The sequence below is a fragment of the Oryctolagus cuniculus genome, chromosome 2 (assembly GCF_964237555.1).
Source record: "Oryctolagus cuniculus chromosome 2, mOryCun1.1, whole genome shotgun sequence".
Lineage (NCBI taxonomy): Eukaryota > Metazoa > Chordata > Mammalia > Lagomorpha > Leporidae > Oryctolagus > Oryctolagus cuniculus.
In genome coordinates, this window is record NC_091433.1 from 177,873,011 (window position 1) to 177,886,541 (window position 13,531).

Genomic DNA, 13,531 nt, shown 5'->3' on the forward strand with positions numbered 1-13,531 from the left:
TCAAAATTACCTTCCTGAGGTTTGGGACACAATTGTCACTGTAGTACTAATTAATTCATTTTTGTTGCTGAATAATATCTCATTAAATGAATGCTTCACAATATAATTATTTATTCTACTGTGGTGGATTTGGGGGTTGCTTACAGTTTTTGGCTAACATAAATAAAGCTGCTATGAATATTTCTGAACATGGTTTTTGTTACACATATGCAAAAAACATTAGCCATAAAAGAAATGATTGACACATTTATGTATAATAAAATGAAGAACTTCATTTCACTCATCAAAAGTAACCATTAAGAGAAAGAAAAGGCAAGCCACACCTGGAGAAGACATCTGCAAATCCAGCCACGATACATCAACAATCCTTACAACAACAGTCCTTAACCAAGAGACACCGCACTAAAACAATGGGCAAGAGACCAGACTGGGCAATTTACAGAAGATGTCCAAGTGACCAGTGAACACTTTTCAGGGGGATGCAAATTAAAACTACGAAATTCCACTAAACACACCCTAAAATAGTTAAATTTGAAAATATGAACTATTAGTAAGGATATGGAAACACTACAAGGACTTCTGACAAAAAACTAGGAAAACTGGCATTATTTACTAAAAGTTGAACATAGGTATATCTTACCAGGTATAAACTTGGCAGAAATGTGGGTACATGTGCAAAAAAACAGCTGTTACAGGATCATACACAATGGCAATATGTCATACCACCTTTACTTTAAAAGTTAATTTAAAAGAGAGTTTTAATGCACTTATTATTTAAAACTGTTTTTTCTATTTTCAAAAATATATATAGTTTTGCAGTAGTAACACATGTAAATAAAGAGTTGGAACAGTGCTACTACAAATAGCAAATAGGGTGAGGAGAGAAAGGAGCTAACTAGGGCTACTTGGAGAAAGTTCTTTGGAGATATGGAATCGGCTTGTGAAGGATGAGAAGTTCAGCAGGCACAGAGAGAAGAACAAGGCAGATGCTTAGAAGAGACTATTCCCAGGAATGGCAGAGGTTCCCGTGTGCCTAGAATGCAGTATGCCTAAGGGAGGAGAGAGATCTTTGTGAGATGAGAGCGGAAAAACAAGGTGATCAAAGAAACTGAATGGGGGTGGGTATGTGACAACGCAGCTTAAGTTACTGCTTGGGATGCCTGCATCCATACTGGAGGGCCTGGTCTGGGTTCCAGCTATTTCACTTAAAACCCAGTTTCCTACTAATGCGCATCCTGGAGGGCAGATGATGGTTCAAGTACTTGAGTCCCCGCAAACCACATGGAAGACCTGGATGGAGTTCTGGACTGGTGGCTTCAGAGAGGCCTAGTCTTGACTTGCAGGAATTTGGGGAGTGAACCAATGGATGGAAGTTGCTCTAGGTCTCTCTATCTCTCTATCCTTCAAATAAAATGAAAAAAAAAAAAAAAAAAAAAAAAAAAAAGAAAAGAAAGGAAGATAAATAAAGAAAAGGAAAGAAAGGAAGAAACTGCAGGAGTATGCATATTCAATGTGACTCCTATTTCAGGATGGAGAGTCTGCTGGAAAACTGCTTTGTAAATACACTGGGAGTTATTTCACGAATGTTTATATTCTGTCTGTATTTTGTATTGTGAAAGCTCTTAGCCATGATGGACCACATTTTCTGCTTTCCTTATATTCCTTCAGTGTCTACAAGCCATTATTCAAGAAATAAAGCTGTCTGTTCATTTTCACACCATCTCAGCCATCCTAAATACAGAGGTTCCTAATCCATAACAAGTTATGGGAAGATTTACTTTTATTTCCTTCTGGTCCAGGGTATTATATAAGAGTATATAAGGATAATATGTTGCGACCGAGAACATTCTAGCCCCTAGTGTCTGTGGTTAGACTCAGAGAAGGAAAACAGCCTTAGAAAATGCAGAGCCAGGCTAGATGCCTTGTCTACCTCCGCACACTTCTCTCCTGCTTCGCTTACATCAGAGATTCCCAGACTTAGTTTTCTGAGGAGCTTCTTTAAAACACAAGTTGGATTCAATAGGTAAGGCTGGGAGCAGACAAGTATTTTTGACCATTTCCAAAGACTTTACAGAAAGAAAGAGAATTTCCTTTCATAGGAAGGAAGGAAGGAAGGTGTAGGGGGAAAGGAAGGCAGCACAGGACACTCCACCTTTTAGAATGCTGCATTAACACTGCAGGCCTCAGGACCTCCCAAGAGAACTTTCGAGGGCACCTGTGATTTTTCATTGATACTAACCCCTGAACAAATGCCTAACAGGAACAGGGCAAATCTAAATCTAGTCTACTGTGGGAGCAGAACGGAGGAAAACCAAGAAATCGAGGAGTGCGCATTCTGTGAAGCAAGGAGTCGCCCACCTGGGTCTGGGACTCCAGCTTAATCTCCTCGGGGGCAGGTTTGGTCATCGCGGCTGGGTTTGTGTTACAAGGCTCCATCTGCTCTTTCTTCTCCACTTTCACCTTTACGTCGTCCAGGCTCAGGTTTGGAGTTGATCTTAAATCCTTCTCATCTTTGTCTAACAGGTAGCGGAGGAGCTGGTGGTCTTTCGATTCTTTTTTCTTGGAAGCATCCAGTTCTAGTTTGATACCAGCGCTTCCTTGGGCCTGCCCGGTCACGGACACACAGGCAGATGCGCTGTCCTTTTTGTCAGGCTCCACAGACAGAGTGGTGATATCGGAGGGGCTCCCCTCCTGTAAGAGTCGGTGCAGGATTTTGTGCCGCTCCGTCAGGGAGCTGTGAGAGGAGGGGCAAGAACCTCCTGAGGAGTTGGCAGAGCCAGAGTTGGAAGTGCCAGAGCAGGACAGCACATCTTTGCAACTTGTGTCTATGTCGGCATGGCGCAGCTGCTGCTCTGCAGTCGTCGTCAGAAGCTGGACTAGTTTGTGGCTGGTCTGAGCGTATTTGCTGTCTCCATCTGAGAGTCTGTCACTGTTATGTAGAAGTCCTGAATCCAGAGGTTTGCCATCACTGGAGCTGTTGTCAGACTGAATCATCTCGTTTAAAATGGATGCAATCTCTTTGTTATCTTTGGACTCAGCTTTTGCTGGTTGTATATTTAATCTGCTAGGTGAATTCTGTGAGCTCATCTGCCTGAGAACTGGAGAATTGGCAGAGAAGCCGACAGAGTTACTGGGTCCTTCATTCATACCCTGTAAAGATGGTACTGGGATGTTCGAGTAAGACCGGTTACTATTATTACAGGCACTACTTGTCATGCCAACTGGGGAGTTTAATGATGGAATATTAGGAGGAAATGAATTGTTCGGCATCCTGGACCTTGTTGTCAATCCAGAAGAGACCTGTCTCCTTGGAGACATGAACTGTGCTAGGGATATTCCTGTACCTTCCATCGGAGAATTATTGAGGTTTAAGGAGGGATTACTGCCCTGGGAACTGGCCTGTCCCTGGTTTAAGGCAACATTGGCTACAATCTGATTTCCAGGAGAGCATCCAAAACTCCCTTGGCTGTTGCTAGAGTTACTATGACTGCTGCTATGAAGGTCTGAGCTCTGTTGGCGGTTTACTCTGGCGGATACCATGTTGCTGTTAGATGGTGGCAAGGTGGATGAACGGGCCACTCCATGAGCTGGAGAGATACTAGGATTGACCGAGGGGTTTACTCGGGGAACTGACATTCCAGAATTAGTGTCATCTTGAGGAGAAAGCCCACTGTGTTCCCTAGGGGAAAAAAAAGACATTATTCAAACGTCTTCACTGGTTTCCATTGGAGTATTTTTATGATATTATTTTAAAAAACCCATTAACCTCATCAATATTGCATGCAATCATGTACATATCATTTTTACCCGATCAAATTAAAGCATGGACTGTCAATACCATTATGAAATATTAGCACCGCTTAACAGGAAATAATGCTGTGGACCCTTAAACTGGATAATGGTCTTAGTGATATGAAAAAGACATGTTTCTTGGCCTTTGAAAATATCCATTATATGTATGTTTAAAGCTTTCTAAACTTAAGACAAACAATTAACATTACAAAAATACTTTTGGTTGAAAGAGAAACTTCCCGCACCTTTATTTATAAAAGCACTTATTCATGACTTTCCTGTTACAGCTTTTAAGTATTTCAACTCCAAAGAGGAAGATTGGGTAAGGAAAATACCGTGTTACTGATGTAAGAATTAAAAAGGGTGATATGCAGACATAGCAGATGTTTTGAAAGGGAAATCACAATATGGAAAAAAAAAGAACTGTGCTAATTCCACTCACAAGCATAATTTAAACTAAAGTCAGGAAAAAAAAAACCAGAATACTGAATTCAGGTTTTTACTGAGTTCTTTACTCAAATTCATAATTATGACAACTGATTTGTGACTGGCATTACCATGTTCCGTTAAGCAAAACATCAGATGAGGAAAAGATGAAGTGAGGGAAATGTCTTTGTCTTTAATGCTAAATTTTAAACAATGGTAAATGTAGGCTTTTGAATAAGTAAGTCATAAGATTAGAGAATAATCCATGAATTCACCACATATTCCAGTGTAAAACACATTTAGAAAGGGGAAAATTAGAAGAAATGATATTCAAAAATGTCAAGCTGACAGCTTAATGATTTATAGTTTCTATGAGAAACTGTCAGCTTGAACTCAGGAGCCATCAAGTTTTCCCTAATGAAAATAAAGCACTTTTAGAAATAACAACGCTAACAAATCAGAAATCTTCTTTAAGATCTCTAAGTTCATATGGAAAGTTCTTTTTGGATTTACTCCCTAGCACACACATTTTCAGCTTCACCTTGCCTGTCTCTCTGGATGAACAATAAAACTATTATGTGACAAAATTATAAAACCCAATATGGATATATAGATTATACACTTATCATACTAGTTTTATACCTAATTTTAGTATTTGTTTTCTAGCCATCAAGAGCATAAAAATTTTCTCTAAGAGGAGAAATGTGAACTGACTTATTTCATATGAAGCTCTCCAAATAAGTAGTACCTGTCGATGATATGAATTCCCATGATGAAAGGTTGCATGTCTGGACTTTGAGGGTAGCAAAGTTTACACTTGGTGTGGGCGCTAAGCATTGTCCCATCATTCAATATGAATCTATAGGATGGGCTGGAGGCAGTGCCACGAGTCATCACTGTTTCAAACAAAAGAGAAACCTAGTTAAAATTCTGACACTTGATTGCTGGGCAAAGGAGAGTTACCAGGCCTTAACTACCTAGAACTTCATTTTAAATGCCCTCCCCACTGCTGCCTGATCAGACTCAAAGAAAAGTTCAGTCAAAGTAGATATCTTTGGGGGGAAAATGATTTCAGTCGATATATCCCACTTGATGACCAGCTTTAATTCATCCTAATTGAATGGGTGCCTCCTCAAGTTACAAGCAAAATATCAACCATAATTTTTTCCTATAAGGGGGCAACTCTTCAAATTTATTAAGTCTCCTTTGGAAACACCAGGAGGTACTTTTCTCCCCTTCACTCTCAGTATTATCTTTGATAAGTTTTGCTTTGTTGTTTTGCTAAATAACAGTCCTATTGAGATATAATTCATACACCATAAAATTCATCCTCTAAGTTTTGACTAGTCTATTGAGTTCCTAAGCAAATGTACAAATTTAATTTTTCACTCAGAAATGTGAATCACTAAGGTTCTATTTGGTAAACTATTCTATTCATATATATATTATTTTTAATATTTGAATTTGTGAAGTTTAATATCTAAATTAAGATAAAGCCAATGATTACCAACATAAGGAACAATAACTAGGTTAAAGCAGTCAACTAATTTTATAAATAATAACTTACTTTTGTCTTAAAGCTTTATTAAGAGCAGACAAAATCTTAACCATATAGGCGTTTATTAATATGTAACAGTTATACCAGAATACTGAGCTATAATATGATACTGATGTTTTAGTAACACAATAAAATTTTAAGAAACACTTAACAGATCCAACTATATCAAGGTTAAAATTATATCTACTAAACACATGAGTTATTATCACAGATAGTCTATAACTTAGCTTGTAAGACATGTTAGTCCCATTTTTCAAAGACATTTCAGAAAAGGCTTCAATGACACTTTAAAGGATATGTGAAAGGCTGAAAATGATTGATCATTAAAAAATTTTTGAAGCTACATGTTACTTCAAGAAAAGATAAACTTTATTTTCACCTAGTAAGTACTGGCTGGCTGACCCTGAACTTGAAGCTAACTAGGTTCGTAAACCAACTGCAGCAACTTTTCTTAAAAAGGATGTATTTTCAATCTTAGCTATATTCTTGAATACATATATGAGAGTATTATATCTCAATTTATGTTTTTGCTCTTACGGGAATCTACAGTTAATGCTGTAATGAAAATTAATGAAGGAAAATTTCTTGATTTTATTGACAAGCCCTATAATGTGAGAAAGAACTACAAACTCAGGCTAACACAGGAACGTCAATATTTAATGCAGATTATAGAAATATCAACAACTCTCAGTTAATTATTCTGGCTAAACTTATAGGGCTATTATCAAAACTAGTAAAACTTTAAATATCTGAGGAACTTTGTATTAATTTAATACTAGGAAATTATACTTCAAATTCACTTTTGGATGATAAAGTGTAGAATAAGAATCAATGTAGTATAATTCACATAGTCATGCTTTGAAATGAGAAAAAGGTAGTATTTACTAGAGTAAAATTTCACTTAATTAGAACCCAGCAAGATTCTACAGGTAACTAAAATTGCGCTAATTTCTCATGAAGAGGTAAATACAAAAACAGCAAGAATTAATGGAAAGACTAATGGTCTGGGATCCAGGATTGACCTCCGATTTTGTCATTTAGAAGTTTAGGATTTAATGCTAATTAATCTTTGCCCATCCCAGAGTACTCATCACTAAAATAAAGCCAGTATCTGTGAGATAGTATCTAGCATGGAGCCTGGTGCATAGCAGCTACTGGATAAACACCAAAGAAAAGAAAAACAACAAATAAGATGCTTCCAAACAAATTCAGTCAATTCCCAAACACCATTTATACCAGTAACTTCAATCCTCTATAATAATCACTGACAGCTTGAATTCAGAGATTAGTAAGGTTGCCACATTCTTTATAGAGTTGGTTGCATAAACATTTACTTGGCACACCAATTTTTCCCTTAAGTGGGTTTCATGGTTTAGGTATGGAATCTCATTTTGACCACAGGTCCAGGCCTTGTTTTCTGATCTAGTGTTGCCAGCTACACAGATAGTATTTTAATCTGATTCTTGTGTCCATTTCTAAACTTTTTTAGATCTTAGTGGGGAAAGATATTATTATTATCCATCCAGGCTTTTATTTATATGCACAAATACATCCCTAGAAAAAGAATCCTAGAATTTTCCTTTTTATACATTTTCATCTTGCTTCTTCACAGTCCATGATGTCAAGCTGAAATTGTTAGTACAATGGGATGGGAGCAGATTATCCTGCTATTTTTCTAGATCTTTGAGTTGCATGTTGAATCTGGGGCTGATCCCTCCACACTTGTTTAACCTGCCTGTGAGGTTCACAACAATTCTTCCAGCCCTGTGATATGAATGATTCTGAGTCTGCCCATGGAACCATGCTTCATCATCATAGCTAGAAGAAACCTGATGCTGACTCTGGACCACGGCCTAGTGAGAACCTGGCGTTTGCCTCTCTTTCAGCATTGTTGCTCTTGAGAACACTGGCCAGGACACGCATGCACACCAGGATGGCGGCACTGGAAGCTGATGGGAAGAGTAGGGAGGGATACAATTGATACCCCAGGAATCTTCAAAGAACCTTAAATATGACCACTAATTTCATTTTGTTTTCTCCCTAGAATATGCCTCACTCAACAGAGCTACATAGCCAAGAAACATTAAATTTTCACTAGTCACAGCAGGTACAGGAGAACTATCTGGGCTTTTGATCCCTCTCAACTTGGTGCTGAGATAACCACAAATAAGCAAGCTTTACTCCTGTTAATTAAATGAACAGATATAAAAAGTATGGCAGGGCACTATGGGTCAATGCTGGTAGAGATTTCTTCTTGTTGGTCTTTCCCTAGATATGTCCAGATTATGCAATTAAAAAAATTATTAGGTAAGGAAAAAAGTTACTCTTAGATGTTCTACCTTTTTTTTCAATCACCAATGAGCAAATTTTATTCAACATATCAAGATTTTTCTAAGAGGAAAGTAAACTCATATTTTAAATGTTTTTAACAAAGTTTGACATAAAAAGATTTCAGCTAACTCTGTTTCATGGACCATGGAATTAGCCACATTACACAAGTCTCAAAGAACATTCTGGTTAATCATTAATACAGGTACTTATGTTTTATAGCAATGTTCTAAAACATCTTGATCCTATAAACTTTGAATTCTGACTTGTGATATTTCTTTAAAAAATGAAAATAGCTTTGTTTTATGATTACAAAACATTAAGGTAATACAGAGAATAAAGAATAAGTAATCTGTAATTTTCTCACTCAGATAACCACTGTTAACATTTTGTTAATCTCCTAATTGTAGAAATAAAAAGATGTACAAAAGTGAGATCATAATATACCAGTATATACTCGGGTTTCTAGCCTACTTGTTAATGTAACAATGTATCATGCACATTTCAGAGATTAGAAATGATGAGCTATCACATCACTGTAAACTCAACTTTTATAAAACTAGTTTCTAGGCTAGAACGGTATAGTCAACATTTCTCATAACCACTAACTATTCTTCCTAAGTGCTGGTATAGAAAAAAGTATTCTGTAGAAAAAATAAATCTGACAAAGTTTAAAAGGCACCTTTATTGTAGAACTTCCCAGAAACAAATACCTTAACTACGTCTCATGAATTCCTGAAAGCGGGAGACAGGAGCGTGTAATTAAGCATGGCATGCCATTTCCTCGTAAGAGCTACTTAGCCGCCTGTGAACCCTCGTTCTACGTTTGCCAATCTTCAGTAACTGGGTGTGGAAGCCGGAATGTTTCGGACAAATTTACCTCAGCAAGAACTGTGGGAAGGATTCAAACATGGACTTTTCTTTAAAGTCATGATTCTTTTTTTTTTTTGACAGGCAGAGTGGACAGTGAGAGAGAGAGACAGAGAGAAAGGTCTTCCTTTTGCCGTTGGTTCACCCTCCAATGGCCGCTGCGGCCGGCGCGCTGCGGCCGGCGCACCGCGCTGATCCGATGGCAGGAGCCAGGAGCCAGGTGCTTTTCCTGGTCTCCCATGGGGTGCAGGGCCCAAGCACCTGGGCCATCCTCCACTGCACTCCCTGGCCACAGCAGAGGGCTGGCCTGGAAGAGGGGCAACCGGGACAGAATCCGGCGCCCCGACCGGGACTAGAACCCGGTGTGCCGGCGCCGCTAGGCGGAGGATTAGCCTAGTGAGCCACGGCGCCGGCCCTAAAGTCATGATTCTGAATTGAACAGAACCCAGAATCCTTTACCAAACCATATATACTTGTATGGACCTTCTAGTTTATGAAGTTTCTCAAATGCTCCTAATGTCCACTTCCCCCACGAGTACATCTAAGAGTAACCTTTCACCTCACCACAGGTCTCAATTAGACCTACAGCTTTCATCTAGGTCATGCTGAGTACTCATGCATATTTCTGACTGCAATGTCTTTTCAAATTTCACTGTGCAAAACCAAGTAGTTTACTTCCTTTAAAAGCAGTTCATTAGCTGTCTCTGTTAAAGTAGCTAAAAACTAAAAATGTTAAGGTATATTAGGATTTTATATGAGCTGTTGCTTTAAAAAAGACACTGGGCAAGGAAAAAACAGGACAGATGGAGGAAAACTGTTCTTGCCTAAATATCAATCACTACAGAAGTTTAGACAAAATCAAGGACAGAGTAGAATAATTTATTATTACTCTTCATTTCTCCCCAATTTTTAAACTGACAGATAAAGTTATGTGGATTTACTGTGTACGAAGTGATGTCTTACAGCACATTTATACTGTGGAATAACTAAATGCAACTACTACACACGCGCATCATCTCACATGGTTATCTTTGTGGTGAGAATTCTTCTGGCATTACTCAAGAAGACACTATGCCTTCATTAACTATGGTCACTGGGCCGCACAATGAAGCTCTCAAACTTCCTCCTCCTATCTAAAAGTAACTTTGCATCCTTTGACTATGATCTCCCAGCAGTTCCCCTGCCTCACTCCCTTGGAACCACCATTCTATTTTCTATTTCTGTGAGATCAACTTTTTGAGATTCCACACATGAGTGATATCATGTGGTTTTTAACTTTCTGTGCCTGGTTTATTTCACTTATCATAATGGCCTCCAGTTTCATCTGTGTTGTTAAAAATGACAAGATTGCCTTCTTTTTTATGGCTGAGATATTCCATTATGCACATATACCGCATTTAAAAAAATTCATTCATCTATTGATAAACATATAGGTTGATTCCAACTATTGGCTATTGTGAATAGTGCTACAATATAAATGTGGGAGTCCACATATTCTTTTAACATACAAATTTAATTTCCTCCTCACTTTATATATTGAGAGATTCATTACTTATTAAGCTTTAATCTACTTTGTAGAGAATTGTAACTGTTTAGAAACACATTCCTTAAACTAGATGTTTTGTCTTGGTGAAATGTGTATGAATTATAGGCAAAAAAAAATTAAGTCTTTTAAGTAAAGGCTTGAGTCTCAATTTAGAAGCTTAAGGCAAAAAAATAAATAAATAAAGAGCATCTACTATATACTACTTCAGTGCTTCAGGCAGTGAGGGAAGACAGTGCTCTGAATCCCAAATCTATGCAAAAGTAAAGTGCCACTCTTGATAGAGGAAGTCAACAGAGCTGGAACTCAATTGGGAGCTCAGTTACCGTAATGGTCTCCAGACCTCAGTGCACTTCAGACTGCCTAAGGAACTTAAAAAAAAAAATACAGTCTTGGCTCTAAGCAATGAAACACAATCTTGGGAGATGGCACGCGTTTAGTAAAGAGCTTACTAGAGAATTCTAGTTTGTAGTAGGAAGCTGCCCCAGAAGTATCTAGGACTTACATAGATGGCTTCCTGAACAACAAAACAAAACAAAAAAAGTCAAGCTATTTCACTCATATACTACTGGGAAGCAAATGACCTAAAAATGTAAAGAATGGAAAATCATCTGTAAACTTAAGAAATTTAATGTTATGGGGGAAAATGTTAAAACTAAGAAGAATTATGGAATAATGAAAAATACTTAAAATAGTTTTTTTGGGAATAGTCATAGGTAGAAGCTGTTATCAAAGACATAATCTAATTAGAGGCTGGAGAATAAATTACATTGGAAAAGGATTAGGCTACTACAACCACATGACAATATAGATAAAGTATGTCAAAATTCCTTATTTCTGAATACTGGGGAACTTTCAGATTTTCCTTCTTAAAAACCTTTCCCTGCCTTTCCTATAACACTCTTACATTTCTGAAGGGCATGGGATAATACTGGTTTTATACTCCCATAATACTTACTGAGACATAGAATATATTTTTTGATTTAAAACTTCAACCTGAGTTAGGAGATCCAGGTGCCTGCAATCATTATGACGCACACATGAATGATATGGATCTCTGTATTAAGCAGAAGCCGTGTGACATATCTGTTCTGCTGGGAAAGATCTTTAAGATCCCGACAAAGTATCATATTCTCTCTAAGGTCATCCTTGAATTTCCAAGTCATAACTATTATTTTTGTTCTTTAGTTACACCTCTATTAGCGCCCATGTCATACTAACTTTTAGAATTGTTATACATATGTGACTTTTTCAAAAAGTTAATTCCATTTTCCCATGAGTATTTTGAAGTACCCTCATTTTTTTTAAAATATGAATTCCTATGAATGCAAAACCCTGATTCTCAGTCATAGCTGCATCTTTGGCTCCTTATATGCATAGTGTTCTATGTATGTTAGGAACTTGATACATGTCTGCTGAATGAATGAATGAATGAATGAGTGACCATCACATGACATCCTGGTCTTTAGAATGTGCATCCCAAATTTCAGGATCCACTCATGAATTACTTTGCTTACCCATTTCTTCCTTTCCTAAAGCTGATTGTTGCAAAAACCATAATTTGGAGAAAATACTTATTAAGCTATAAGTTCTATCCAAAATATTCATTAATAAAAAGAAAGGTTAAGGAAAATAATCGAGAGAGAAGATGTTACCTTCTTGAAAGAGTTGTCTGGCGTAAGATGGCTCTCTGCCCTGAGGTTGGAAAAAAGCGTAAATGCACTTTCTCACTAAATCTTCCCAGCCAGTTCTGCCAGCAGCTCTCAGGGAACTGGTATCAATAGAGATGATTTTACCTAGGTGAAGAATGAAAAGCTTACATTTATGATGCCCTCTGGATATGATCATTCATACTTGAAAACTAACAACTGTTAAGAATATTCTCTATTTCACTCAATAAACATAAGCACCGAAAAGCACTATTAATATTTAATACATGTGATAAAGGAGTTTATTAATAACATGATAAAAAAGCTGTTTTGGTTTTCGAGTGTGTTATGCAGCAGAATGCCATATTCTAAAATTCAATTCCAGTCAAGTACTGAGGCCACACTGCAACAGTCTGAAGCTGCTGAGATGAATACAGTTCAAACTCCTCGGACTTGTTCTTTGAATCCTGCTCTCTCTGCACTAACAGGTGACTGGATTACTTATTGAGCAGCAGTAATGAAATAGATTAGTTGTTTAATTTCCAATAACTAAGTGAAGAGACCTGAGAAGTAAGTGAGGCATTCCTTTTATATTTCATTTTGGGCTGTAGTCAATACTAAAAAATAAGCAGAGTGAAGGCAACAAGTTTAGTCAGAAAAGGTAAGAAGAGTAAGATTTTCTAGACATTACACACACAGAACATATATACGCTTTCTAAACACTGGGAGTAATCCGCTATTGTTACATTAGAATACATCTCTTGAATGGTTGTTAGGAAAACTCAGGAAAGCTGCTCTTCAGTTAATCAGAAGCCAATTAATCTACTTCGTGATTGTTCAAGCTTGTTCTATTATATGTTTCATGCAATCTTCTACTCACAGAAAACAATATAGGTAAGTTACACATAAATAAGGAATTACACTATTAAAATGAAAAGCTGTAACCCAATTTCAAAAGCTGATGTTACCAGTATCACCCCATTACATGTGAACGCCTCCCCTGTCTCATTCTCCCTCACTGTAATGTTCCCTTCTGATGGGCATCTACATTATTCCCAGTTTTCTGCCACCGAAAGCAACGCTGTTATGAATCTTTCACACGTTTCAAAGGCCCATGTGAGAGTTTCTCTAGGGTGTGCACGTAGAACAGAATTGCTGCAGGGCTAAGTTCTGTGAATGTTCAACTTCATAAAATTAACTTAGACTTCTTTCTAGTGCTTCCACCACCTCATGCTCTCATCAGCAATGAATGAATTACTGTTAATCTAAAATTCTTTCTATCACTTGGTATGCTCAGACTTCTTTACTTTTCTCAAATTAGTAGGTAAGAAATGGGATCTCATCATGGTAAATTTGTATGCCCTT

At 37.5% G+C, this 13,531-nt stretch overlaps 1 protein-coding gene across 10 annotated transcripts in view; it reads right to left on the reverse strand.

Moving 5' to 3' along the window:
- Nucleotides 1-13,531, reverse strand: part of NCOA1 (nuclear receptor coactivator 1) — a 262,467-nt gene that overhangs the window by 55,625 nt on the left and 193,311 nt on the right. For all 10 annotated transcript variants that reach the window (XR_011386747.1, XM_051843198.2, XM_051843199.2 and 7 more), the window contains 3 exons: nt 12,173-12,313; nt 4,967-5,114; nt 2,359-3,679 (listed from right to left, as the gene is read on the reverse strand). Coding sequence is in view for 9 of the 10 variants with exons in the window: in XM_051843198.2 (XP_051699158.1) it covers nt 2,359-3,679; nt 4,967-5,114; nt 12,173-12,313 (1,610 nt within the window). In the remaining variant the exon portion in view is untranslated. The remainder of the gene's footprint in view (nt 1-2,358; nt 3,680-4,966; nt 5,115-12,172; nt 12,314-13,531) is intronic.